Raw genomic sequence first — 27,686 nt, forward strand, 5'->3', positions numbered from 1 at the left:
TGCAGAAAAGAAAGCCTGAGTTCATGTTCTTTATCTTATTTTCCTATAGTCATAGGACCTAATTTTATTGCTCTAATATGGTAATTACATGCATGATTGAAGTGATAATGTACTTTTCACTTATTCATTTAGTCACAAAACACTTATATCCCAAGCACTGTTGGTGATGCAAATATTAATAAAATGCCGTCCCTACTCTTGAAGATCTGTCATATTCAGGAAATGAACCAGGCATATAAATAAGCATATGAGCTGAAAGACACTGATCCACTTGAGATCGATCATGTTTCTCAAAATTGTGCATAATTATAACCCAGGGCAGTTGTTTAGAAATGCAGGTTCCTGGTCCCAGCTCCTTCCATATGCCAGAGAGATAGGGCCCAGAAATACATCCTCACTTATTTTTAAAGATTTATTTATTTATTTTTTAGAGAGAGAGCAGGGGGAGGGGCCAGAAGAAGAAGGAGAGAGAAACTTAAGTGGACTCCATGCTGAGCACGGAGCCCAAGCTCAGTCTCAGGACCCTGAGATGGCTACCTGAGCTGAAACCAAGAGTCGGTTGTCCAACCGACTGTGCCAGCCAGGTGCCCCAAATCTTCATTGTTAGTAACTACTCCTAAAAGAATTTTGATACTCATGGTCAAAGATGCCCTTTGAGAATGGGAATCAGCGTAGAGGGAGAGAGTACTTAGAGTAGGTTATAGATGTGCAGGAAGCTGCATTTGGCATAGAACCAGAAGGGTTGGGGCGCCTGGGTGGCTCAGTGGGTTGGATGTCTGTCATTGGCTCGGGTCGTGATCCCGTAATTCTGGAATCAATCCTCGTGTCAGACTCCTTGCTCAGTGGGGAGCCTGCTTCTCTCTTTCTCTCTCTCTGCCTCTCCCCCAGCTTGTGCTCTCTCTCCCACTCTCTTTAGTAAATAAATAAAATCTTAAAAGGAGGAAAGAAAGAAAGTATCCAGAAGGGCTGCTGAGATGTGATTGGGTGTGGAGACCAGGGCCCAGAAAGTGGGGCGGCAGTGTGCCTCAGTGAGGAAACTGAGTAAACAAAGGCATTGTCTGCATTCTCCTTACTTTTATTTTTATTATTAATTAGATGTTCCGGATCCACCAGAAAACCTACAGTTGTCTGAAAGACAGAACAGGAGTGTTCGGCTGACGTGGGAAGCTGGAGATGACCACAATAGCCATATTATCGGTAGGGAGGACGTGGGATAACTATGCTCCTTACACTCCTGAGTCAAAATTAATGTTAAAGCCATTTTTTTCCTTTTTTTTTTTAAACCACAGTTGCTAGATTATCCTTCTTAAAAACATTCTTTAAAACTTTTTATACTGTGTGTAAATGTTAGTATGACTTAAACACACTAAATCCATTCTAACGTGGTTTTTTTTCCCCCTTGTGCTTCTACTGCCAGAGTATATTGTTGAATTTGAAGGAAACAAAGAAGAACCTGGACGATGGGAGGAACTGGCTAGAGTCCAAGGCAAAGAAACAACAGTCATGCTATCTTTGGCCCCATATGTCAGATACCAGTTCAGGGTCATAGCCGTGAATGAAGTAGGGAGAAGCCAGCCGAGCCTGCCCTCAGACCATCACGAAACCCCTCCAGCAGGTGTGTGGCTTCTCATGTCAGGTTTCTGAGACCATACTTTAGTTTTGCTCCATCTCTCAACATCTTTTAAAAAAAAATTGATAGTATGGGTGTAGAGTTTTAGATTTCTCCCACTGGAGAGCTTGAAAAGTTCTGTGAGCTGATAGCACACATATATTCAAAGTACATCAGATTGATAAGTAGAATATAAATGTTTGATAGAGAGCAGGAGATTACAGGGAGGTATATGGGCAAACATTACTCTGAGTTACTTGTGATAGCTAAGTATCATGTTAAAATCAGATATCAAGTATGTTATAAACTGAGGTTCAATATGTAGAAAGGCGGCTTTCTCCCTTTATTTTTTTTTCAACCTTTTGAGATAAAACATTTTATTCATTGTAGGTGCCTTGTTAACACTTTAAAATATTTAATATCATTAATTTTATACATATAGTGTATTTATTGTCTCTCAATATCTAAGCAGATATCTGGTATCTATCTAAATTTCTAGGATATTTTTTTTTAATCTCAAGAATGATTAATACTAAAATTTGTGTTACTTTACTGTCATTGGTCAACAGTGTGATCATAGCTTGGTATTATTGTTTTTTTTCCCTTGGTGCAAAATACATAAGCTAGGGTATAATTTCCTTTTTGGATTGAGGAAAAAGCAAGAAGAGATAGTAACGGAGTCAGATCCTTGTGTGATTGAAGTGTAAGTTGCATTTGGCACGAAAACTACACTTAGCTCTGTCTTATTAAATGGATCCATTTGAGTATATTTCACAGACACATAACCTGCTCTTACCTGTTTGTAGTTCCTAACAGTTCGCTGTTGAAATTAATAGATGATGTTTAATTTTATTAGCTTAGAGGCAGATAGTCACAACACACATTTCTAACAATAATTCTAATAGAAAACGGGAGGCAGATTTAAAATTAAAATGTTTATTTAAAAAGTAGGTTTAGGATTTAAAAAAAAAGGTTGAAAAATTTAAAGAGCAGGTTTAAAATGGAAATATCTAAAGTAAGTCTTCTACTTTCCACTGAATAGTAATTGTATCACTTCAAGCATGTGATTTTACTCCTTTAAAAAATATATATATATATTTAAAAGCTGCCTATTGGGTCATGGATGGGTTAACTAGCCTTATGGTGGTAATCATTTTACAGTATATTTACACATAAGTATAAAATGTATATCTATAGATTGGATACATATATACATACATCAGTATGTATGTATACACACACACACACAATTATTACATTGTACACCTTAAACTTACAAAGTGTTATATGTCAATTACATCTCAGTAAAGTTGGTAAAAAGATAACTGCCTTAAGTCTTTACAAGCTGGGCCAGATAGAAATAAATGAATATAATCAAGGTTGTTTAAAAATCTGATTTAGGGGGATTGGGGTGATATGCTATGGACTGTAAATTGGAAAAAGTAATTTTAATACTTATAATTTTTCAGCTCCAGACAAGAATCCACAAAACATAAGGGTTCAAGCCTCTCAACCCAAGGAAATGATTATAAAATGGGAGGTGTGTATTCTCTAATGTGTTACACACTACTTTGTTTTCTTTTTTGCGTTCTTTTAGCTCTGCATGCCAAGTGTAATGATAGAAAAATATTTTTTTAAGAACAAAAATATAAGATTTGTATGTTTTATAAATATATCTCATTTATATATTTTGCAGATCATTGTGATTAGAATGTTATGAGATATGGTTAGACAGTGGTAAGTAATGTCAGGAAAGGTATATAGGTTGACTTAATTGTGGTCTATTATCAAAAGTTTCAGATTCCTAGTATTTTTATAACTAATATCCTAAATCGTCTCTTGTTCAAAAAAAATACTAAAAAACTTCCCTAAATTTTTGTACATGGTCTAATGAATATTATGCATTTCGAAAGGATGTCTGCCAAATAATAGCCAGTACTTATTAAGCCTATTAAGCATTTTGTGTGCTCTTTTCTGAGAACAGTTGTCATTAATGTCTTTTTCTGGATATAGGAACTGCGGTCAGGGTGATAGGCAGTCTTACCCGCCACCATACCACTAGAATACCACCAGAAATCAACAAACCTACAAGATATTTTGGACTTCAAATTGCACTTTTCACCCCTTTATATCTTTCTATGAAAGGTTATGAAATAAAGTTTTGTCTTTGAATTTAGTGTAAAATTTTATACCTGCTCAGAGAAGTTTAATAATTGTCTTTGTCATTTCTAATTCCTTCTGTAGTAGTGGGTAACTTTCTCCCCTCTCTGTGTGGACTTATTCATGAACAGATAATTTAACCTACTTGAAAGTAGATTACCCATTCAGACATTCTGATGAATAATAGACGTCCAACATTAAGTTCATGAATCCTACACCAACGTAGAACAGTTTTGAATGCGGGAATATTCTAATTTATTTCTAAACCTCTTTCCAGATAATGATTTTGGGAAGAATTTTAGGATGTATTAAAGTTTAGTCTGATTTTTTTTTTTTACTCAATATTTTTATGTCAGCACTAACCCATTATTCCACTACAGTAAAATTAAGTTTTGCAAATTCTAAATTTTAAAAAAAGTGGCAATACACAGAACCTAAGTATAGTCAAGAATATTTTTTCTTTCCTTGAATTTGTGGCCACACATATTTCCTACCACATTGTCTTCATAATTACTTAATTTTTAATCTGAAATTATGTTAATATCTTATTCTTGTAGAGTATTTGTTTTTTTCTCTCAACTTCCCTAGCAATTTCCATAAGACAGATGATATAACTGGTTAGATGAAGATAATAGTATGTAATTATCAGGTCAGTTCCTCAGAGATGCACACCATGTTCCACCAACATCAGCTCATTAATCCTCACCACTCCTTCAGAAGGGAGACAGTAGCTGGATGGTATCAGCCCTACATTTCACAGAGAGAAGCTGGGACTCTCATTTTAATGGCCTTCCCCAGATGTCATGCACTCAGCCAGTGATGAAAAGAAGACCCCCACCCCCACCTCCTCTGATCTGCTATCTTTGTAGGGGGCTCGTTTTAAGAATTTGCTGTGGTTTTGTTGATGATTGTCTGAAAGCCAAATACAAAATAATCCTGCTGTCTCCTCCAGAGTCTAGGCACCAAAGAGCCTGCTAATTGAGATAAGATTTTTCTTGAAAGTGCTAAATCTGGTGGCAGTTTATTTTAAAATTTGCAGGAGATCTTTACTAAACGTAGCTGTTTTCCTTGGAACAAAACATGTGTAAACTGAATAATTTTGTTTAAAGATTTTATTTATTTATTTGACAGACAGAGATCACAAGTAGGCAAAGAGCCAGGCAGAGAGAGATGGGGAAGCAGGCTCCCCGCTGAGCAGAGAGCCCGATTCGGAGCTTGATCCCAGGACCCTGAGATCATGACCTGAGCTGAAGTCAGAGGCTTAACCCACTGAGCCACCCAGGCACCCCTAAATCGGATAATTTTACTTGTGCTCATTTATTGTTGGTAGAGACTGAAGGAAATTGTAATTCCGGATTACAATCTGACAATAAAAGCTTGTGGCCTGATTCATCTGGCCAGCGCTCAAGCCCTTGGTGGATTAATATCCATATGGTAGTAAAAATTACCTTGGTGCAAAACTTAGAATGCAAAGTATAAACAATGATTGTGAAATCTCATAAGGTTTTGTTTTGTTTTGATGTTTTTCCTCATAGCTAATTTAAGTATTCAACTTGGAGTTAGTGTAGACTTGAAATTGTTTTGCTGATACAGCACTACTTTCAACTTAGTTCCAACCAACCCATGTAAAAAATTTTAGTAAGTTAGATTGAGTTAAGAAGCACTGCAAATTCTGTAAGAAGACATTGTATATGACATTATTTTATTTTACTTTATTTTTTTGGGGAGAGACAGCAAGCAGTAGGAGGAGGGGTAGAGGGAGAGAGAGAATCTTAAGTAGGCTCCACGTGCCCAGTGTGGAGCCCAGTGCAGGGCTTGATCTCATGACCCTGGGAACATGACCTGAGTGGAAATCAAGAGTCTAATAACAGACTAAGTCACCCAGGCACCCTGATATATATGACATTATTGAATACTCATACATACAGACAAAATGACCGTTTATATAAGTGAGCCTTATAATCTAGGAGTTAAGTCACATTTTTTTTTACGTAGTTTATGTAATTGATTCATTTAAGTGCATATTCCCATTTTTGAAATGAAACAGGTGATTTAAATTACAATAATTTTTTAAATTATTAAAGTATTGCTTGATTAAAAAAGAAAAACCAGAGTGGATATAACTGCTTCACTAAGTGGCTTGCCATCGTGTCTTACTCAGTGTATCCATGATCACACTCAATGAATCTTGCCTTCTGTCTTAGCCTTTGAAATCCATGGAGCAGAATGGACCAGGACTGGAGTACAGAGTGACCTGGAAGCCACAGGGAGCCCCCGTGGAGTGGGAAGAAGAAACAGTCACAAACCACACCTTGCGGGTGATGACGCCGACTGTCTATGCTCCTTACGATGTCCAAGTCCAAGCCATCAATCACCTTGGCTCTGGCCCTGAGCCCCAGTCAGTGATTCTCTATTCTGGGGAAGACTGTAAGTGACGTATCTGAAACTGCTAAGCACTTCAAGAGCAGTTTCTTTCAAGTATATTGCATTTCAGTCAATGACTATTTTTGAGCAGCCACTGCATGCAAAGAGGATGTACTAGCTGTGCGAGATAAAAAGAAATATAGCACATGGTTCCTACTTTCAGGTTGACTGCAGGATAGCCGATCACTATAGAGTGGTAAGGAATTACGTGAAAAGTTTTAATTTTATTCAGTTTCCCAGTAAATCTGTTTCTATATGAAAAATCGAAGACCAGTACCCATCACTACAATTAGTTAAGCAGCATAACTGTCGTAATGTTTCCAGTTACATTTGTCCTTACTTGTCGAAGACTTTCTAACAGCCACCTGTGCCATCCCTGGCCTCAGTTGTACTTTTGGAACCTCCCTAATGCAGATGGGATACAGACTGAAATTTGTCTATAGAATTATGGACACAGACAGACTGTTTTGAGGTATTAGTGATATGCTCACTATTAAATTCTTAGACCATAATCACTGCTACAAACAGATTATTAAAAAATATTCCATGTGGGGTGCCTGGGTGGCTCAGTGGGTTAAGCTTCTGCCTTCGGCTCAGGTCATGATCTCAGAGTCCTGGGATCGAGTCCCGCGTCAGGCTTTCTGCTCATCGGGGAGACTGCTTCCTCCTCCTCTCTCTCTCTCTCTCTCTCTCTGTGCCTGCCTCTCTGCCTCTCTGTGATCTCTCTCTGTCAAATAAATAAATAAAATCTTTAAAAACAAAAACAAAAACAAAAAAACATGTGTATTCCATGTCGCTACACAGGAGTTATTCTCATTGTTCTTCAAGTATCCAAAGTAATATTTTGATCCGAGAATGGAAAAAGGTTGAGCATCTGAAATTACTAACTCCTTATTCACCTACTATCTAAATTCTTCTACCCAAATAAAATTACACTGGGCATATCACTGTGAGCTAAGATATTATTAGTCTTGGCTGCTCTGCATTTGGTTTATTCTTCTGTGGTTAGTTCCCCTGTAGAATGGGGATGATAATACCACTTTATAGGATTGTTCTAAGGATTATGTGAGCCAGTCCACTGAGCCAGTCCTTTAGAATAGTGCCTATACATAGCGTATGCTCAGTTAATGGTAGCTGTTGTTATTAATAGACCAATCAAGCTCTCAAGTAACTTGTTAAATTGTTTAGTTCATTTGTTTCTAAAGGCAAGATACCCACAGAAGATTTCACTGGACACTGGCTCCAGGGGTAGACTATCCTCTTCCAGAAACCTGTTTGGGCTCTGAAACTCCTCTGTAATGAGAAACTCTCTTAAGTTCTATTTGGAATCGATTTCATAAGAGTGCTTTGCTCAGATTAAGCAATATGAAAAATCACCTTTTGAAAAGGATCCTAATAATCACATTTGAGGGTTTTAAAAGCTCATCATTCTTATGTGCTTAACAGATCCTGATACGGCTCCAGTGATCCATGGGGTGGACGTTATAAACAGCACATTAGTTAAAGTGACCTGGTCAACCATTCCGAAGGACAGAGTACATGGACATCTGAAAGGATATCAGGTTTTTATCATAGATTTTCTTCTTGCTGAATTAATATCTTAAATGCAAATAAGAACTGATCTTAGAAGAAGCCAGAAGACAATCTGCCACCGTGGTTGATATGTTAAAGGGATCCTATTTCCATTGCAGATAAATTGGTGGAAAACAAAAAGTCTGTTGGATGGAAGAGCACATCCCAAAGAAGTAAACATTCTGAGATTTTCAGGACAAAGAAACTATGGAATGGTTCCTTCTCTAGATGCGTTTAGTGAATTTCACTTAACAGTTTTAGCCTATAATTCCAAAGGAGCTGGTCCAGAGAGTGAGCCTTATATATTTCAAACACCAGAAGGAGGTAAGAATAACAGTGAAGAACAATGCCAACAATGGGAATTATCCAGTGGCCAAATTAAACATTTACCTCCATAGTAGTAGTTAATCAATATATACCTCATATGAGTTAGCTTCTCAATTGCTACGGAAGACTGGAATCTAATGGAGCTTTTTTTTTTCTTTTAAAGAAATTTACCAATTTATGAGTGTAACTTCTTGGTCTTATGTTTTCTAGTACCTGAACAACCAGCTTTTCTCAAGGTCATCAAAGTTGATAAGGACACTGCCACTTTAACCTGGGGACTACCTAAGAAACTGAATGGAAACTTAACTGGTTATCTACTACAGTATCAGATAAGTAAGTAGAAATCTTAATTGGATCCACCTGGTTTGGTTTTTTGGGTTTTTTTTTTTTAAGATTTTATTTATTCATTTGAGAGAGTCAGCACAGAGGGAGTAAGAGAGTGAGAAGCAGGTTTCCCCGCTGAGCATAGAGCCTGAAGCAGGGCTTGATCCCAGGTTTTTGGGATCATGACCTGAGCCGAAGGCAGATGCTCGACTGACTGAAGCACTCTGGCACCCCTGGATCCACCTACTTTTTTTAAGATTTATTTAATTGAGGGAGAGAGCACGAGCAGGAGGGGCAGAGGGAAAGGGAGAAAGGGAAAGAGAATCCCAAGCAGACTCTATGCCAAGCACAGAACCTGATGCACGGCTGAATCCCATGACCCATGAGATCATGACCTGAGCCAAAACCAAGAGTCAGATGCTCAACTGACTGAGCCACCCAGGTGCTCCCGGATCTAGCTGTTAATCCTTCGTTTTTGGTTGAGTATTTGGTTTGCTCTGCTGAGATTCTGATGATCACGTTTTGTAAATTGGCTTACTTCCTTACAACAAAGGGGTCTGCAAAACGGTTTGCAGACCAAATCCAGGCTGCTGCCTGTTTTCATGAACAGGCCATACATGTCATTCACATTTGTCTATAGCTGCTTTCTCACTACAGTGGCCCAAGTTGAATAGCTGTGACAGAGATTGTGTGGCTCCCAAAGGCTGAAATATTTACAATCTAGTTCTTTTCAGAAAGATTTGGCAATCCCTGTTTTAGAGGAAAAGTCAGTAGGTACCAGAAGCCATACGTGTAATACTTACATATGAGTGGCCTTGAGAATTAGGAACATGCCAAAGAAAAATGTAAGTGAATGATATCAGGGAGATTTGAAGCTCACGTAACTTCCACACTGCCTCTTTTGTCTCTGACACATGTTTGTGGTCTCAACCCTAAATGTACTTCGGTTTGTAGAATTCTCTGTGGGCATCCAACTGGTGGAGGCCCATTGTTTTGAGAGCATTAAAGAGTTTTCTCTGGCCCATTACTCAGGATGGACTCTGCTCTTGTGTTGCTGTGCCATTGGGTTGAAAACAACATGTTTAGAGGAAACGAAGTCATTTTTAATCACAGTGCCTTCTGTGTCTAACAGTCTTCACATCGAAGCATCATCTCAAAATGGAAATTAGGAAACTGAAATCACAGAAATGTTTAGACTGTGAGGACGTGCATCCCAAACAGCAGAAACACTAGGACTATGCTGCTTGCAAAAGCCACCTTGATGATAGAGCTGATAAGCTATTCTGCCTCCATGTAGTTCAAAGCTTGTCACAATCCCGGTCATGTATGAGTTTTGGCTCCAGATAGCCCGTCTGGGTTGGGTCATATGATTAAACAGACCAGGCATCACTGTAATAGAGGTAGCACTTGAGCATTTTTTGGGTGTTTGCTACGTAGCAGGATCAGTACTAAGTACTCTTGCTGTATTTTTTCATTAAAGCAGAAAATCTAGGGGCGCCTGTGTGGCTCAATGGGTTAAGCCTCTGCCTTCGGCTCAGGTCATGATCTCAGGGTCCTGAGATTGAGCCCGCATGGGGCTCTCTGCTTGGCAGGGAGCCTGCTTCCCCCTCTCCCTCTGCCTGCCTCTCTGCCTACTTGTGGTCTCTCTCTCTCTGTCAAATAAATAAATAAAATCTTAAAAATAAAAAAAAAAAAACAGAAAATCTATGAAGGATGTATTTTCACTATTTTGTGGATGTGAGAATTGAGGCATATAGAATTCACTTATGTAGAGCCATGTAGTAAAATAAATATTAAGCGAGATTCACACCTAAATCAGTCTTATTTCCCTACAGTATTCTATGAACTGGTTTTCAAATATCTAGAAAGCACTGAAGAAATAGTTGAAGACTTTTTAAATGTTAATTTGTTTGATAAAGCTATGATTTTTCTTTATCTTAACAATAAAGAAACAACATTAATTACATTCCAACTTTTGTGTTGATCTGTATGTAAGATTTAGATTATTTTAAAAACAAATTCCTAGACTATAGAGAGAAAAGTCTGGAATGTTAACAAGGACAGTGATTATTGTATTGCTTAATATATGGATTTTTAAATAAAATGACATAATTGTACACTTACTTTGCTTTCTATTAAATGAGGGAAATATTTTTGGATAATTTATCTCTTTTCTTAAAAAAAAAAAACTTCTAAATATTTATTTGAGAGAGAGTGAGGGCATGAGAGAGAACATGGGTGGTGGGGGTGAGAAGGAGAAGCAGGCTCCCTGCTGACCAGGGACCCCTGAGGATGGGCTTGATCCCAGGATCCTGAGATCATGACCTGAGACGACAAAGGCAGACATTTAACCGAATGGGTCACTGAAGTGCCCCAATAATTTATCTCTTTTTATTGCTTTGTATGTTTTTATTTTGCTTAGATTTTATTTATTTATTTATTTATTTATTTATTTAACAGACAGAGATCACAAGTAGGCAGAGAGGCAGGCAGAGAGAGGAGGAAGCAGGCTCCCTGCTGAGCAGAGGGCCCGATGTGGGGCTCCATCCCAGGACCCTGAGATCATGAACTGAGCCGAAGGCAGAGGCTTAACCCACTGAGCCACCCAGGCGCCCCACTTTGTATGTTCTTAAACAGTTGTTGATTATGTGTCTGAGAGCTCTCTGTATACTTCTCCCAATTTATAGATTGATTATTGTAGTTTCTTAACTGACTTTGTGGTATTTTGACAGGAATGCTCTCAAATATGTGAAGAGTGATATTCCTTTCTAATATTCAACATTTGGATCTTTAGTTTGTTCATTTTTCATTTTTTATCTAATTGCATTAAATAGACCAAGGAAGGCATTTTTATGTCAAGAGTAAGAGTATGTTTGTTTACCTGTATGATATCTTGGACTGAGGGTCAAGAGGATTTATTCTAACCCTTCCCTTGCTACTAATGGCTACCCAGTTTTTGGGAAGTATTTCATTTCTTGGACTGTTCTTACTGTAAACTTACAATAGATTGTGCTCTTGCACAAATCCCATGGTCTTGCTGGTTGCAAATTCTTTGAAAGGTACTGCCTAATTCATCTTCTTTCTGAATAGCTCTCGCCATAGTACTTAGTATATGGTAGACATTTTAAGATATGTAATTTATTAATCAGTTTATTGATTTTACATATAATAAGTACTTATTTGGTGCCTCAGATTGAACCAGAAATCACAGAAGAAGCAAATTATTGTCCAAATTATTACACCAAAAGGTTAAAAGTGAAGGATCCAATGAAAATATAATAGAGGGGGAAGTCCATCACTTTCAATAGGTATGATGAAGGTGGAGTTCCAGTATGGCATAGTGATTAAGAACATGGGCTCTGGGGGCACCTGGGTGGTTCAGTGGGTTAAGCCTCTACCTTTGGCTCAGGCCATGATCTCAGGGTCCTGGGATCAAGCCCCACATGGGGCTCTCTGCTCAGCGGGGAGCCTGCTTTCTCCCCCTGTAGGCATATCTTTCTCCCCCTCTTAAAAAAAAAAAAAAGAACATGGGCTCTGGAGTGGAAAAACTGTGGTTGGATTCAAATTTTGTTTGGCCAGTTACTGGCTCTAAATCTAGACCTCAACATTCCCGTGTATGATACTGTAATAAGATTAAGTCTCCGTCACAGAATTGAAGTTAGTTGATGGCTGTAAATAATTAAGATGGTGCCTTGCATACCACAAGCATACACAGAGTCAACAATAAGGGACAACCTAAGTTGAATTGTTCAGGCGTGAATTCTGAGGCACTGTTGTTTGTGTTTATTTCTTTAGTAAATGACACCTATGAGCTTGGAGAACTAAATGATATCAACATTACAATTCTGTCGAAGCCCAGCTGGCGTCTCTCAAACCTCAATGCCACCACCAAGTACAAATTCTACTTGAGGGCTTGCACTTCAAAGGGCTGTGGAAAACCAATCACAGAGGAAAGCTCCACCTTAGGAGAAGGGAGTAAGTGCAGGAGGCTTCTGCATGCTGTTTTTTAAATTGCTCCGAAGGGACTGTACCCAGCTAGTCATTGTAAATAAGAAATGATTGTGATCTCCATCTCTCTGACCTTTTGTTTTTCACTGATATAGATAGAGAATTTATTTCTCTTGTTTGTAAAATTCACATTGACTCAATTTATGGATTTCTACACAACAGCAATGGAACGATAGCCTCAGTGTATATAAGGTCAGGAACTATAATTTTACTTAATTAAGATAGGAGTATGTAAGGTAATGAAGTTATTCATAAGGTTACTAGAAAGGGATATTTTTCTCTTGGAAGTGTTTTCATGCAGAAGAATATTTGGCTCTTGCCCTGGTTGATGTTTTGTAAAAATGATCTGATATATTTCACTTCCATGTCTTGGTTCATATATATGTATATATAGAGAGAGAAAGAGAGAGAGATTTATGTATCAATTTTATTTTGCTGTCTACTGATTGATGCCAAGTACTGGCTTGGTAATGGCCCATCAACCTTTGATTTAATTTGTATAATTCTTCAAATTCAATTGTACTTTTTGGTTTTATTTTTTGGGGGTCTTTTTGTTCTTTTTATTTTTTTTCCCCAACCTAGACCTATTTCTCTTCCCAAATTATTTTGACAGTTATGATTTTAGCAATGTTCTTGCTAAACTTAAAAGGAAAGAAATTCAGAAGGCAGAGCATAAAAAGGAAATTATTCAGAGGAACTGTTGCATACGTTAGTAAGTTAAAAAAAATTAAAAAGTAAGTTAAAAAAAAGTTTGTTAACTTGAACTTAAACGGATTCAAGTTGATTAAATCTAGAAGGATATTTGAGGAACAGAACAAGGAAAAGAAGATGGTAGGAAGGCAAATAGAATCATTTGCTTATCACGTACTATGTGTCAGAAACTCCCCTGGATGGGTTTCCAAATTTTAGATTAGAATAAAGATCGAGCGATGGAAAAAGAAAATAGTAATGAGAAAAACTAAGTTCCCACTTATAAAATATACATATTATTATAAAATACATTCAAGTATATGTGAATCACTGGCAAGTCAGTGTGTGTGTGTGTGAATGGTTATGCTCTGACCTTTACTGTCTGTTTCTCCTTCTTACTTTCCCTACTGTGTCTCCCTAATGAAGGGTTTATGTCTTCCTCAGATACCCTGAGTACTCAGAACTCCCCTTTATGGAAAAAATATGTATACTCAAAGAGTTTCTTCTGGGAAACCCACACATTATTCCCAAGGACAAAATGAGACACCAAGTGAAATGAAGAATTCATTTACCTACTCAAAAGAGAGATTTAAAGATGATAATTGAAAACTTTTTAGTAATTTAAAGGGTCTTATTTCTCAAGAGTTCAAAGTGGCATCAAGTGTTCAATACAAAGAAGTCAGAACAGTAGTAATCTAAATATGCAACTTCCGTATTTTTCAAAACAGGGTTTGAGGCATGGAGAGGGTTCCTATTTTGTTAAAACCAAGACCATAATATGCATGAGATATGCTAATCCCATTATTGCTAATTTGTAGCAGGTAAGAAAAAATCGCATAAAATTCTCTTACAATAGTTATAGTTACCATATGCATGTATGGAAGTATTTAGAAACTTTGGTCACCTTCATGTTGGAAAAACTGTTTTTAGCAGATGGAAAGCACTGTGTGGTTTTGTAAAAGATGCTGCATCTTCTTTACAAATTAAAGATGCCACTAATGTGCTTAAGTATCTTACAGCCTATTTCTTCCCTACCCTATGTCTCAGGAATTTGAAAATGTTCCTTACTAGTATGTTTGTGCTTTCTTTCAGGATTCTGCATTTCCAGCTTCTGCCCCTTCCCCCGTTGACACTGTTTTCTCTTCTGTAGGCATATCTTGCCATGTTTACAGGAAAGAAACTATAATCTCTTTTTGCCTCTGGATTTCAGCATGATCTTTGGAAAAGGAAAAACACATATATATTTTCACTGAGGAGATAAATCTTGATATCACAAAAAACTCTAAAAATAACTTCTGTGCAAATTGGAATCTATTTCTGCGTATCTTTCTTTTCCTGGGTCTGCCTAGATAGCACATTTTAAGGTCCTCTGGCATTTATTTGGAAAATAGGATTTGATACACAAGCTTTTTTTTCCCCCCTTATTATTTCCAGGTTGTCACTCTGATTTTCAGGTGGCTCACATTCCATAGTCTAAGAGGGGGGAGATGATGGAGCTAATAAGAAATATTTGTGTCATTCCTGGTTTGAACAAAACACTTGCTTTGCTCTATTTTTCAAAAGCTTGCACTATTTAATGTTATACTAATATTTCTGTTTTTCAAAGTCAAAATTGTGTTCTGTTGCAGTGGTGCTCAATCTTAAAGGCTTTGCTCAACTAATATAATTAGCCTTATTTCTCCCATGGTGACTTTTTTTAATGAAGCCCTTCTGTTATCAGTAACTATATCATCAATTTCTATTCTGTGGTTAAAAGTTGTAACCCAATTTTAATGTGTGACATATACCCATTGACACAGGGCTTCATAACTTTTAATATTCTCAACATTGCATAAATTGTTTTTAGTGTACATTATTTACATTTATTATGTTGAGTTGATTCTCAGCAAAACTACAGATCAAATACAAAAATATTTTATATATTTTGTTGCAACATTAGAAATTAGATGTATATTTAATTACACTGACTCATTTGAGATTCTGCTATTTGAGATTCTGTTACTATGAGATTCTACAGTTAATATATTGATACATTCATGTTTCTTTTTTTAAAGTATTAATGTCTCAGAATATTTTAACAATGTCAGTGCATTTCATTTAAAGGTACTTATAAACTGTACTTTATGTACCTATAAACTTATATTTCTATAAATTTCAAGTATTTAATATATGACCATGTTATGATACTATTCCATCAATATTTATAGAGAAGACCAAGACAAAAAAAAGTAATATATATTTAAAATTATAATGTCATTTACCCTCAAAAATAAGCCAAAATGGCCATGTTCAGTTTCCTGCTAGGTCTGTGAAAATTCAAATCGTACGAAATGACACTGTAATTTTTTGAAGTCTTTGTTTGGTTTTGAAACATTCATGTGACCGGGCAGATTTATAGTACAATTTCATCAACAAGTACATCATCTTTAAAGGACATGAATTAAATTCATTTCATTTCCTCCATTTCAGGATATTAAGAAAGAAAATCTTGAAATGTTGATATGCTTGATCTCCTGATAATTCAAAAACCATGAGAAAAAAATCCTGCAAATGGCACTCCTCCCAAATAACAGTGGTTTTTTTTTTGTTTGTTTGTTCATTTGTTTTTACTTTTCATGTCCTGCTTTTCAACGATTACAATTTATATGATTTAACTGTGTACATTTCTTAGGTAAAAGTATCGGGAAGATATCAGAAGGAGTCAATCTCACTCAAAAGACTCACCCAGTAGAGGTATTTGAGCCGGGAGCTGAACATATAGTTCGCCTATTGACTAAGAATTGGGTTGATAACAATAGCATTTTTGAAGATGTAATTGAGACAAGAGGGAGAGGTGAGACATGAGATTGTATTTGGGGCCTTCTTAGACAATAAATCTGCTTTATAGATTATTTAATTTCACACACTTCCTGTAGTAAAGATAAAAACACGGAGTACGTTAATTACAAAGATAACAGTCTCGGTGTGTTTTGGCATAGCATTTTTTTATTATTATTATGTTCAGTTAGCCATCCTGGAGTACATTGTTAGTTTTGATGTAGTGTTCAACGATTCATTAGTTGCATGTAACACCCCATGCTCATCATAACATTCTAAAATTATCGAAATGAAAAATGTCCCACAAATATCCAACATATTCCTTATCATTTTCGCCAGAGCAGCTGACTAAAAAAAATATCTCCTGCCAATTAACACACGTTAATAACAAAAACTAAGCAGAAAACCGAAACAGAGTAAAACCCACAGAAACTCCGCGGCAATCTGCACATAACCAAGGCAGCTTGTGCTTTCACTTGCTTGTGCTGCTTCTGTGTTTCACTTGCTCTGCCTCCACTGTCCCTTTTTGGTTTTCATCCTCAGAGTCAAATGCAACTTGAGAGGGCCCTTTTAAATACAGAATGAACCATTTATCAGTATGCTTCCCATGAAATGTCCTTTAAATCACATTCCCTCTAGGGTCACTGAAAGGAAAAATAAAATGGATGCTATTTTGTATGTTTAAAAATGATGTTTCATTTTCCCAAAGGGGGCATAATCCCAAAGACTGTTTCTAGCATGCAACGTGTGACTTCTCTTTGTACAACAGAATACGCTGGTTTGTACGATGACATCTCCACTCAAGGCTGGTTTATCGGGTTAATGTGTGCAATTGCTCTTCTCACGCTAATCCTGTTAACTGTTTGCTTTGTGAAGAGGAACAGAGGTGGAAAGTACTCAGGTAAAGCTGTTTCTTAATATAGTAATATACTGGGCGCCTGGGTGGCTCAGTGGGTTAAGCCTCTGCCTTCAGCTCAGGTCATGATCTCGGGGTCCTGGGATTGAGTCCCGCATGGGGCTCTCTGCTCAGCAGGGAGCCTGCTTCCCTCTCTCTCTCTCTCTACCTGCCTCTCTGCCTACTTGTCATCTCTGTCAAAAAAATAAATAAAATCTTTAAAAAAAAATATAGTAATATACTTTCAGTTTATTAAATAGTGTTTCCTAGGAGGCATTCTTCAGAGACATCTTTTATTTTATTTTTTTTTAAGATTTTATTCATTTATTTGACAGACAGAAATCACAAGTAGGCAGAGAGGCAGGCAGAGAGAGAAAGGGGGAAGCAGGCTCCCTGCTGAGCAGAGAGCCCCATGCGGGGCTCGATCCCAGGACCCTGGGATCATGACCTGAGCCAAAGGCAGAGGCTTTAACCCACTGAGCCACCCAGGCGCCCCTATCTTTTATTTTTTTAATTATGCACTTAAAGTCAATGTACTGGGTGGGGGGGGAACCTCCTGTAGTAACTAACCAAAAGATGTAAGGTCTAGAATGTTATTTTCACGTGGTTCCTAGTCTCTAACAAGGCATATAATACTTCTAACCTCTATTTTCAGTCTATAAAATATCATAGTTGTTAAGAACACTAATCACTAAACCACACACACATATTTTAACATCTTAAGAGGAAGGACCTATTTAAACATGCCTTGTCATGTATTTGTGACCCAGAGAATGTTTGCGCTAGTAACTTTTCATGGCACTGGCTGCACTAGTCTAGAGTTAACCATTGTTGGGAATGCATTTTTTTATCATGACGTATTAGATATCCTGCCTCCTGAATCAATGTACATAAAAATAAATAAAGACCATCGGCGTTAATATAACAGTTGGCTTTAATTTAATTCAACTTCCAAATTTATCTTTTAGATATGCATATGGTATTGTTGCTATTATTATTATTGTTAACTGCTTAGTGTTCACGATGCTTTAATATAAGGGGAAAGATTTAGATCCCACTGATACTAGTTTGATGATGTTCAGATTAGTGAAAAGTTCTTTTATTGGCTTATTCTTCATTTAGCAAATATTTATTTATTTATTATTTTTTAAAAGATTTTATTTATTTATTTGACAGAGATCACAAGTAGGCAGAGAGGCAGGCAGAGAGAGATGAGGAAGCAGGCTCCCTGCTGAGCAGAGAGCCCGATGCGGGGCTGGATCCCAGGACCCTGGGATCATGACCTGAGCTGAAGGCAGAGGCTTTAACCCACTGAGCAACTCAGGCACCCAATTTAGCAGATATTTATTGGGAACCTATATGTGTATTGAACAATCAAAGAAGAGCACAATTTTTAAATTTTTGTAACATCTATGCATTTGGTGCGTGGAAATTTATGCAATTATAGATCTTATTTTTTTTCCTGTGAGGACTGAATTATTATGAATTAGATTTTCAATGATTAATGAATGTCGTAGTTAATTAGAAAGTTTAAAGACATATAGCATTCCTTTTTGAGGATCCCCAACCAGTAGTCACTTTTGAAGTGTGACCCTCTCCAAATTCTAATGATGGAAAAGAAAAAAAAGTCAGTGTTTTACATTATAGGACAACTACAAGAATCCCTCGGGTCTCTGAAAGTAGTAGTAAAAGATGTCATGAAGAAGGATTGTTACAGGGTTGCTGGGTTCCTCTCACAGAGTCAAAGAATGAATCTTTCAGACACAATGGGTGAAGTGAAGTGAAGGCTTATTAAATGAAGCTGAGAGCAGAAAGGAAAGAAAAAGCTCTCTAGGGTGAGAGGGGTCCTGAACGGGTTGGCACTGAGGACTTCCAGTGGCGGTCTTTTATTGAGAACTGCCTAGGAAGCTCGTGGCCTTGGGAGACTTCTGCCATCTTGCTTTGTTCCCTTATCTCTTGTTCCTCTCTGTCTCAGCATCCACCTGCCAGGCATAGTTTCTGAGCCTGGTCAGGGGAGTCAGCAGCCCCTGTCTCTCCCTGTCTATACCTTAATCCTTTCCCTGCTCGCGGAACAGGACCTGTGGGCACAAAGAGCTATACTGGGATTGTGAGGAGTGACTGATTGTATACTTTTTAATTCATGGGGGTGAGGGACACAAGTCTCCAAAGAGTCTGGAAACAAGGGTTTCAGGACCTTGAGGGGCTAGCTGCTGCCAAGATGAGGTTACTTTTAAAAAATTAGGGACTAAAGCAGCCATGAGTTCCTTGAGGAAGGTGCTCTTCTCCATGTTTCAGGTTATCTATCAGTGGGCTGTAAGCACCAAAGAGATTTTAATGTAAGCTACATTTCTTTTGCCTTTGTTTCCCATATCAGGTGGGAAACTTTTTTTTTTTTTTAAGATTTTATTTGAGAGAGAGAGTGAGTGAGTGAGAGAGCACAAGCAGGGGGAGAGGCAGGGGGAGAGAGAGAGGGACCAGCCGACTCCCTGTTGAAGAAGGGAGCCCATCACAGGGCCATGACCCAAGCTGTAGGCAGATGCTTAATTGTCAGAACCACCCAGGCATCCCCACATCAGGATTTTTGCTTGAGCCTAGTAAAGTGAAATAAGAGCCCCCTTGTTCCTTGTCCCACTATTTGGAATAAATCAAATTTAAAATGTCACTATAAACCTGAATATTCTGATTTTGGAGCCAATTATGAGTGAGAAAGAGAGCAGAACAGCCAAATGGTTGACTCTTAATCACTTTAGTTTAGTGACATAGATCTGGTATTAGTCTATACCATCTTCAAAAAGTTTTGGATAATAAACTGTGTATCCAGTAATTTGGTCTCCATTAAGAAACCATAACTAAGTTTACTCTTCAGTAAGGCTTGTTGCCCACCTAATACTGAGTAGTCACGTGAAGACCTGCAACGTGCTGTAATTCTGATGACGAATCAGGAGAATCCAGGAGATGATTTTCCTTTTTTTTCTTAAACAAAGAGGTAACTAATGGGTTGTAGATACAACCACAAAAACAATACAACACAAAACAAAAAACCTTGACTCACTAGTATCAAAAAGTTGGAGCAATGCTGTTCTCACTGATTATCCATCTTTAAAAACACTGTTACTATGTCTTTAAAAATGATTTGTGTTACTTTCTCCGCTATTTGTTTTTTAGTGAAAGAAAAGGAAGATCTGCATCCAGATCCAGAAGTTCAGTCCGTGAAAGATGAGACCTTTGGTGAATACAGGTAAACAGTGTTCCATTTTAAAATGCATCAAAACACATACTCATCAGGTTATAAGCCTAAAAATACAAAACAAACAAGTATGTATTCTTAAAGTAAAGGTTACACTACTATATCGTAATGCCTTTTTAAAGAATAGTTTGCAAAAATAGGGCCTGTTTCAGAGAGAGCAACCCACCCCCTGGTGCAGGGGTGTGTGTGACCATACTGTAGGTAGATGTGTGTGCTGGGAGACTTCTTAAAGCTCTGTGTTCTATGCGAAAGGACACGATTTCACTATTTTTATTGAAAGTGAATTATTTATTTGGAGTATTAAAACACCTTGGAGTCTTCAGCATGGCCATTATGGGCCCAAGTTTCATGCAGTTTACATCCATAAACATATATTCTGTGCACCTTCTGTGTAGACATGACAAAGGTAAGTTACAAATCTTGTCCTCAAGAGGGACCCAGTCTTCAGAGGAGGAAAAAAAAAAACCCCAAAAAACAAAAAAAAACCCACAAAAAACAACGTATCTCTGCAAATGACTGTAATTAGGTAAAGAGAATGAGAGAGAAAAAGGGGAGCAACTCCTGTGTGCCTTGAAGGGATGCTGATAAAGGATCATCCAAAGAGATAAGATAGGCTGTAAAGCAAGAAATGGATTGTGTTACTGTTAGCTAGTGAGTAGAGCATGACCAGACTTCAAGGTAGAGAAGCGTGTCGTACCTGCGAAGAACCGCAGAGTATCTGGAGGAGGGAGGTAGCTCTTGAGGATGGATTCAACTTCTCATTCTCCCATTGCTCACCATCTTCCCCCTTCCACTACCATCTCTGTTTCTTTCTTTCTTTCTTTCTTTCTTTTTTAAGATTTTATTTATTTATTTATTTATTTGTCAGAGAGAGAGAGAGAGAGAGAGCGCGCACGTGAGAGCACAGGCAGACAGAGTGGCAGGCAGAGGCAGAGAGAGAAGCAGGCTCCCCGCCCGGCAAGGAGCCTGATGTGGGACTCGATCCTAGGATGTTGGGATCATGACCCCAGCCGAAGGCAGCTGCCCAACCAACTGAGCCACCCAGGTGTCCCACCATCTCTGTTTCTTAGCCCTTTCTGTTTCAGATATCCTTGTTTGCCATCGGGTCCTCTGTATATTGCCGCCAAGACTGCTTGCAACTCCTGGGCTTATACAGCCCTTAGCACACAGGAGGCCAGAATTCATTTGGGAATAGAGACCCTGATTGACTCCAGCTGGTCCATCCCTGGATCCATTACTGCAATCAATGACATGGAGCATTATGATGAGCTGTTCTGGGTTAACTGATGTACATCTGAGCCTCTTTATAGGCTCTACTTTGCTCTATGCTAATTCTTCTTTTTCTCCACTTACTGAAAGCTCTCTTTATATTTTTATATTTCTTGATTAATCACTTGAAGTTCTTTCCAGAATAAGGATCATTAGAGGGAGAAGGAGGAAGAGAAAAGGGGAGAGAAGGAGGGAGAGAAGAAAATGGGAAGGGAAGGAGACAGAAAGACTGAAAGACCGAGAAACTTGGGACTTTACAAATTTACAAATTGTGGCTCAAATTTCATGAGGCAAGAGTCATTAGGGGCCTATGGAAACTTCAAAATATATTTGAAAGACAGATATTAATAGTTAGTTTTATAGGCATGAAAACTATAATAATGCCTTGTTCAAAAACCCATTCCCCCATACCCTGCTGCCTCTTTAAAAGACAAAATCATCCCCTGCGTTATTTTGCCTGGCATCCCATTAATATAATTATTTATTAATAATTTAGTTAAATCCCTTTAATCTCTTAATGTTTTCCATCATCTCTTCCCAAAACTACATGCTCATCCAGAAAATTTTCTAAGTTATCCCAAGAAACAGTTTTACTGGATGCTGTTCTCGCTCATGACGTGAATTGTCATCCTTCCAGCTTCTGGTAATATTTTCTTCACTAGTTGTTGCCTGGTCCCTAACCTAATGCCATATTTTTGTTTTTGTTTTGTGTTTCTGTAACTGTAAGCATCCCCCTTCAGGAGCCAATTACTCTATGAGTCAGGATAGCCCGGGTTATGCCGCTGTCAAAAACAACTCCCAAATCTTTTTCTTTCTAAAGTTATGTGTCGAACACAGATGACTCTGTTCATTTTGATCACTTTGGAGCCCTGGATGGGGGATGAGCATCCAGGATCACCACAGCGGGAGAACTATAACAGCAAATTAAGCACGGGCTCTAAAATTGACACTTGCCATCTTTGCTCACTTTACTTGGGCCAAAGCAAGTCACATGACAATGTGGAAGTCAAAAAAGGCAGAGAATTGCCACCCTGCCCTGCTCCCAGGAAGCTGAGAGATGGACCTATTTGATGACAACACCGATTACCAAAAATAATACAGTGTTAATCACATTCTAATTATATATATAGCCAAATTCATCCTTTTTAAAATTGTATGAAATCATTTAATTTGGTGTACAGATTTATAGTGTGTACACAGTTTACATAGTAATAGTAGTTAATAGTTAGTACCTAAAAACAAATATTGAAAACAAAAAACCAGACCTTAAATACAGAGAACAAACGGGGGGTTGCTGGAGGGGTGGGGGGTGGGGGTGAAATAGATAAAAGGGATCCAGAGCAGACTTACTGAGCACTGAGCACTGTACAGAATTGTTGAATCATCATATTGTACACCTGAAACTAATATAACACTGTGTGCTAATTGTACTTCAATAAAAATACACATTGGGGAAAAACAAAACAAAAACAAATCTTGATCCAGAAATTTAGAAGACCATACCATTTGATAGACATTTTACTAACTCAGGAGTTATTTTTGTTGAAGAATAAAACTCAAACCATAAATTTAGGATCCTTGTAGTATTTAGGTTCTAAAAATGCCAGCCATCTTTTAAAAAATTCAACAAACATGAGTTTATAAACTATATTAAAGAAAGTTCTTCAGTTACCAGAAACAAAATTTGAATGATTAACCTAATCAAAGAGAAATTTGGAGGCACCTTGGTGGTTCAGTGGTTTAAGCCTCTGCCTTCAGCTCAGGTCATGATCTCAGGGTCCTGGGATTAAGCCCTGCATTGGGCTTGCCTGCTTCCTCCTCTCTCTCTGCCTGCCTCTCTGCCTACTTGTGACCTCTGTCTGTCAAATAAATAAATAAAATCTTTTTAAAAAGAGAGAGAGAGAGAGAAATTTAGGGAAAGATTAAGGGGTATGTGCAGGATCAAAGGTAAAGACAAAAGATCATGACTTGATGACTGGGAATTCCAAAATGAACTCAAAGAGAATAACATTATCCCTTATGTATGTCAGCAGACTGAGTATCTCTGCATGTCTCAAAACTCCCAATTTTAGAGGGAAGCAGAAGTATTGTGAATAATAGAAAGCAGTTTCTCATTTACTCAGTATAATGCAAATTGGTTATGACTTTTTTTTTTACTTTTACAGAGTTTATTAGAAGACTCCTGTATTTGTTTTGACACCTTTCAGAACTATTTCAAATGATATTTCTAAAAAAAAAAAAAAACAAAACTGTTTCCTGTCTTGGGTAATTAAAATATAAAAGATAATGACTATTTTAGTATCATTTGTAACATTGTACAATGTCAACAGTAAGAATAGGAAAATTGTCTAATTTTTAATGATACAAACATATTCTAAGAATTATTTCTTAGATTCACTAAGAATTTAGTGAATCTCTGAGATGAAAACAAATTGTCTTTGTTTCTTTTTTTAAATTTTTTAATTTTTTATTAACATATAATGTATTATTAGCCCCAAGGGTACAGGCCTGTGAATCACCAGGTTTACACACTTCACTGCACTCAATATAGCACATACCTTCACTAATGTCCATAACCCAGTCACCCTCTCCCTAACCCTCTTCCCCTAGCAACCCTCAGAGACAGACAATTACCATATGATCTCCCTGATATGAGGAATTTGAGAGGCAACGTGTGGGATTTGGGGGGTAGGGAAGGAAAAAATGAAACAAGATGGGATCAGGAGGGAGACAAAGCATAAAAGACTCTTAATCTCACAAAACAAACTGATGGTTATGACTTTTTAAACACTTATTTGTACAGGGGTCATTTAGGGTTTATGTGTCTGCAATGCTGATGTGAATGTCTTGAAAATTTTAAGACCTGTTAGCACTTATGCATGCGTCTTGCTTTGTGTGACTGTCTCAGATTTTGTTGAACGATTCTTTGTTTTGTAGTGACAGTGATGAAAAACCTCTCAAAGGAAGCCTTCGATCCCTTACCAGGGATATGCAGGCCACAGAAAGTGCTGACAGCTTAGTCCAGTATGGAGAAGGCGACCACGGTCTGTTCAATGAAGATGGATCATTTATTGGCGCTTATGCTGGGTCTAAGGAGAAAGGATCTGTTGAAAGCAATGGAAGTTCTACAGCAACATTTCCACTCCGAGCGTAAATGTATCCCATGTAAACATCCATGGTTCACACCGACCTTCCATATTTATCTGTTCAAGGGAGCAAGAACTTTCACGTAGGAATAGAAACACGTTGGCAAAAGATTTCATCCAGAATCCGAACATCTTGCAATTATGTTGAGAAAAATAGCACTGCCTTGAAGAAATAAAATACCAAGCACTACAGGCCTATATTGTTTGTTTTGTTTTGTTTTTTAGGTGCTGAAAATGCAGAACACAAAACAAATCCTGTATTTAGATTCACCTCAACTGAACCCAAAGTATCCATTCAGTGTACTCCATTTTTGCCTGGTTTTCCTGTTAACAGTGTTTGCCTAGTTGTTGCTACCTTGAGGGTTTTTCTCTGTGTACCCATTTGTATTCAGTCTCTGAGAACTGTCTTAGTGACTTTGCCTCACTGCAGGTAAAAAGATGGTAAGCAGGCTGGTTATTTAAAATGTAAAGAGAAATATGAATGTCTTATTAAAGCAGTTCATTGAATATATATATAGTCTAAATCTATTATTTAAATTTTTAGTAGCAGGAGTCTTAGGTGAACAATCAACTCATATTTATTGAAGGTCTGACTGTTTGCCCAGAGATGGTCATGTTTAAATAGGGTTCTAACTTTGTCAGTTTCAACTTGAGTTTTTTTAATGTGTATCAGTTCTGATATCTAGAACCATCTTTTTTTTTTTTGTTCGTTCGTTTGTTTGTTTGTTTCCTTGGACTAAATTCAGCTGCAAAGGAAGTGGTAGTCAGAAGGTTATCTTATGAAAAGAACAGGCCAAGGTATCTGTGATGTTGGAGTCTAATGGCTATTTCTATTTAATATTTCCGTTTCTAAATTGACTGCTTTTACCCTTTTTTCTATGTTTATATAATGGCAAGCTCGCATATATTTCATGAATGCATTGTACATATTATGTTAATATTTACACAATTTAAAATATAGATGTGTTTTATTTTGAAGTGAGAGAAAGAACATTAACAGGCATGTCTGTACAGCTAGAGTATATAGTGAGAAAACAGTTTTCATGATTCCAGAGCTACAACCAATAACATGAGGTTCCAAAACTGAAGACTTTGTATAAAGCGTTTGGATTTGTTCTTATATTGCTTTCTCTGACAGTCTCAAAATAAAAATATCATATAAATATTGAGGGAAATGTTCTCCTATTTTTCAAAATAAGTTTTTATTGTTCAGTATATTCTTACCCCTCCTCCCCTCCAAAAAATGTTTACAATAGAAATTTCCATACATATGTTTGCCTTTCACATTTTAAACATCTGCAGGGTGGGATCACTCTGTTCTTCTGTCAAAGTCAGTATAAATTCAGGGAATTCATTTCCTGGTGTGTGAGCTACTAGTCCTTCTAAAATTGTACATGAAAATGGTTTAAAAAAATAGTATGAAGGACTGTGCATGCATGCCAATAAAATTCAGTGTTCGACGTCTCACTTAATGGAAACATTTTTAACCCTACCATGAAATTCTTAATTATGGTTAAGTGAAAGTGACTCAGAGATTTTACTTTATTTTTTGAACTGTAGCTGTGGCCATATATTGTTAGATCCTGGCTTTGATTTATGCAGCCCACTGTGTTTCTTATGGACCAAAATTAGGGATGTTTTTATAATGCATTAATCTACATGGAGTATCTAATTGTCATTTTAAACCTGTGTGTCCTCCAAAATACATAGGCAGCAAAAGAATGTCTGATTTAAAACAATGTGTCCTGGGTTCAGGACTTGACCAAACTCCCAGAAGTCAGAGTTTCCAAAGGGGAAGGTATCTTGGTCCTCACCCTGTGTAGGAGGACCCACACCCAGCAGTGCACCCCGAACCTCATCCCCATCTGATTTCTAAAGCACTCTTCTGAAGGAAGAATCATCATGTTTTGACTTGTCTGGGAGGAATTTCTGGTACTCAGCTACTGATGAGACCAAGGTTGGGACTTTTGAGTTTAGTTCTGCTGTTTTTCTAGTTCCTCTTCTTTGTCCTCAGCCAAAAAGGTTTTATGAGAATAATGCATGTTGGAAATAATCTCCGAAAAAGCATTAGGGTATAGATTTATTATAAATTTCATAATCTTTAAGTTAGAAGTTAACACAAATACCGAATTGTTTCATTTTCCTAGACTTCAGTGTTTCCCTTTAGCAGTCTGATCAACAGGGATGTTTCTGCTCATACTTCCTCAATGACCGAAACTTACAGATATGATCAATGACATTGCATTGTGACGGCCTTTTGCTATTATTCTTCCTACCTTTTCTAAATAGCACTCGGCTTCTACTGGGAATCCTCAGTGCAGAAGGAATTTGTTTGTAACTAACTTTCTCTGTTAACTGTCAATATTATTTTAATGTAATAGATTGTATATAATCTCAAGGATTGTTGGTGGGGGAGGGGGGGAGTTCCTAGAGAATTGTCCATGGGTGGGGAAAATCCAAGTTCTCTTCCTGGTTCCAGCACTGATTTTGTACATAAACCTTAGGCACGTTGCTTGACCCCTTTGCTTCATACTGTCTCAACGACAAAGTGCTAATGATTATCTCAGTTACCTTATCTTTTCACAGGGTGTTCTTTTTTATGAAGAAAAAATTTGAAAACGATAAAAGCTAAGATGCCTTTTAACTTCATAAACAAACCCTTAATCTAACAATGTATCAAAAAAGTCACCCCACATATACCAACTCAACTTTTTTCCTGTGAGCACATAAATATATTTTTATAGAAAAACAAATCTACAGGAAATAAAATCTACTGTTCAGTGAGCAGTATGATTTGCACATGCCATCAAAATTACTAATCAGAAAACAATTAAGCAGGGTCTTTGCTATACAAAAGTGTTTTTCACTGATTTTGCATGTGTATTTGTAAGAAGATGTGAATTTGGTGAATTATTCTATTGGTATAAAGGCATCTGATATTTTAGATGTACCCATGTTTATAAAAGTGTAAAGCACAATGAAATTATGCTGGAAGTCTCAAATAATATTTTTTTCCGATTTTATATTCATGGAAGAGATGAGATAAAGAGAGAACAATAATGAGAAATGTTGGTGTGTTTTTCTAAGCATTTAAAACATAATTGCCAATTGAAGCGCTAAATATGTTTACATGCCATTAAGATATGATTCTTGTAGCAATTTTAAATTGATTATAAAGGGACTGGGTTTGTAATCTAT

General features: G+C 37.3%; 1 protein-coding gene across 10 annotated transcripts in view; it reads left to right on the forward strand.

Moving 5' to 3' along the window:
* The window catches only part of CHL1 (cell adhesion molecule L1 like), a 216,662-nt gene extending 191,011 nt beyond the window's left edge, over window positions 1-25,651 (forward strand). For 9 of the 10 annotated variants that reach the window (XM_045991777.1, XM_045991781.1, XM_045991778.1 and 6 more), the window contains 12 exons: window positions 1,096-1,197; window positions 1,418-1,615; window positions 3,079-3,149; window positions 5,974-6,196; window positions 7,640-7,755; window positions 7,885-8,089; window positions 8,303-8,425; window positions 12,212-12,391; window positions 15,786-15,947; window positions 16,701-16,832; window positions 19,992-20,064; window positions 24,280-25,651. In XM_045991777.1, the coding sequence (XP_045847733.1) occupies window positions 1,096-1,197; window positions 1,418-1,615; window positions 3,079-3,149; window positions 5,974-6,196; window positions 7,640-7,755; window positions 7,885-8,089; window positions 8,303-8,425; window positions 12,212-12,391; window positions 15,786-15,947; window positions 16,701-16,832; window positions 19,992-20,064; window positions 24,280-24,496 (1,802 nt within the window). In that variant the 3' untranslated portion in view covers window positions 24,497-25,651. The remainder of the gene's footprint in view (window positions 1-1,095; window positions 1,198-1,417; window positions 1,616-3,078; window positions 3,150-5,973; window positions 6,197-7,639; window positions 7,756-7,884; window positions 8,090-8,302; window positions 8,426-12,211; window positions 12,392-15,785; window positions 15,948-16,700; window positions 16,833-19,991; window positions 20,065-24,279) is intronic. The other variant, XM_045991785.1, reaches the window with a different exon arrangement.
* Window positions 25,652-27,686: the final 2,035 nt, after the last annotated feature.

Source organism: Meles meles, chromosome 20 (assembly GCF_922984935.1).
Source record: "Meles meles chromosome 20, mMelMel3.1 paternal haplotype, whole genome shotgun sequence".
NCBI lineage: Eukaryota > Metazoa > Chordata > Mammalia > Carnivora > Mustelidae > Meles > Meles meles.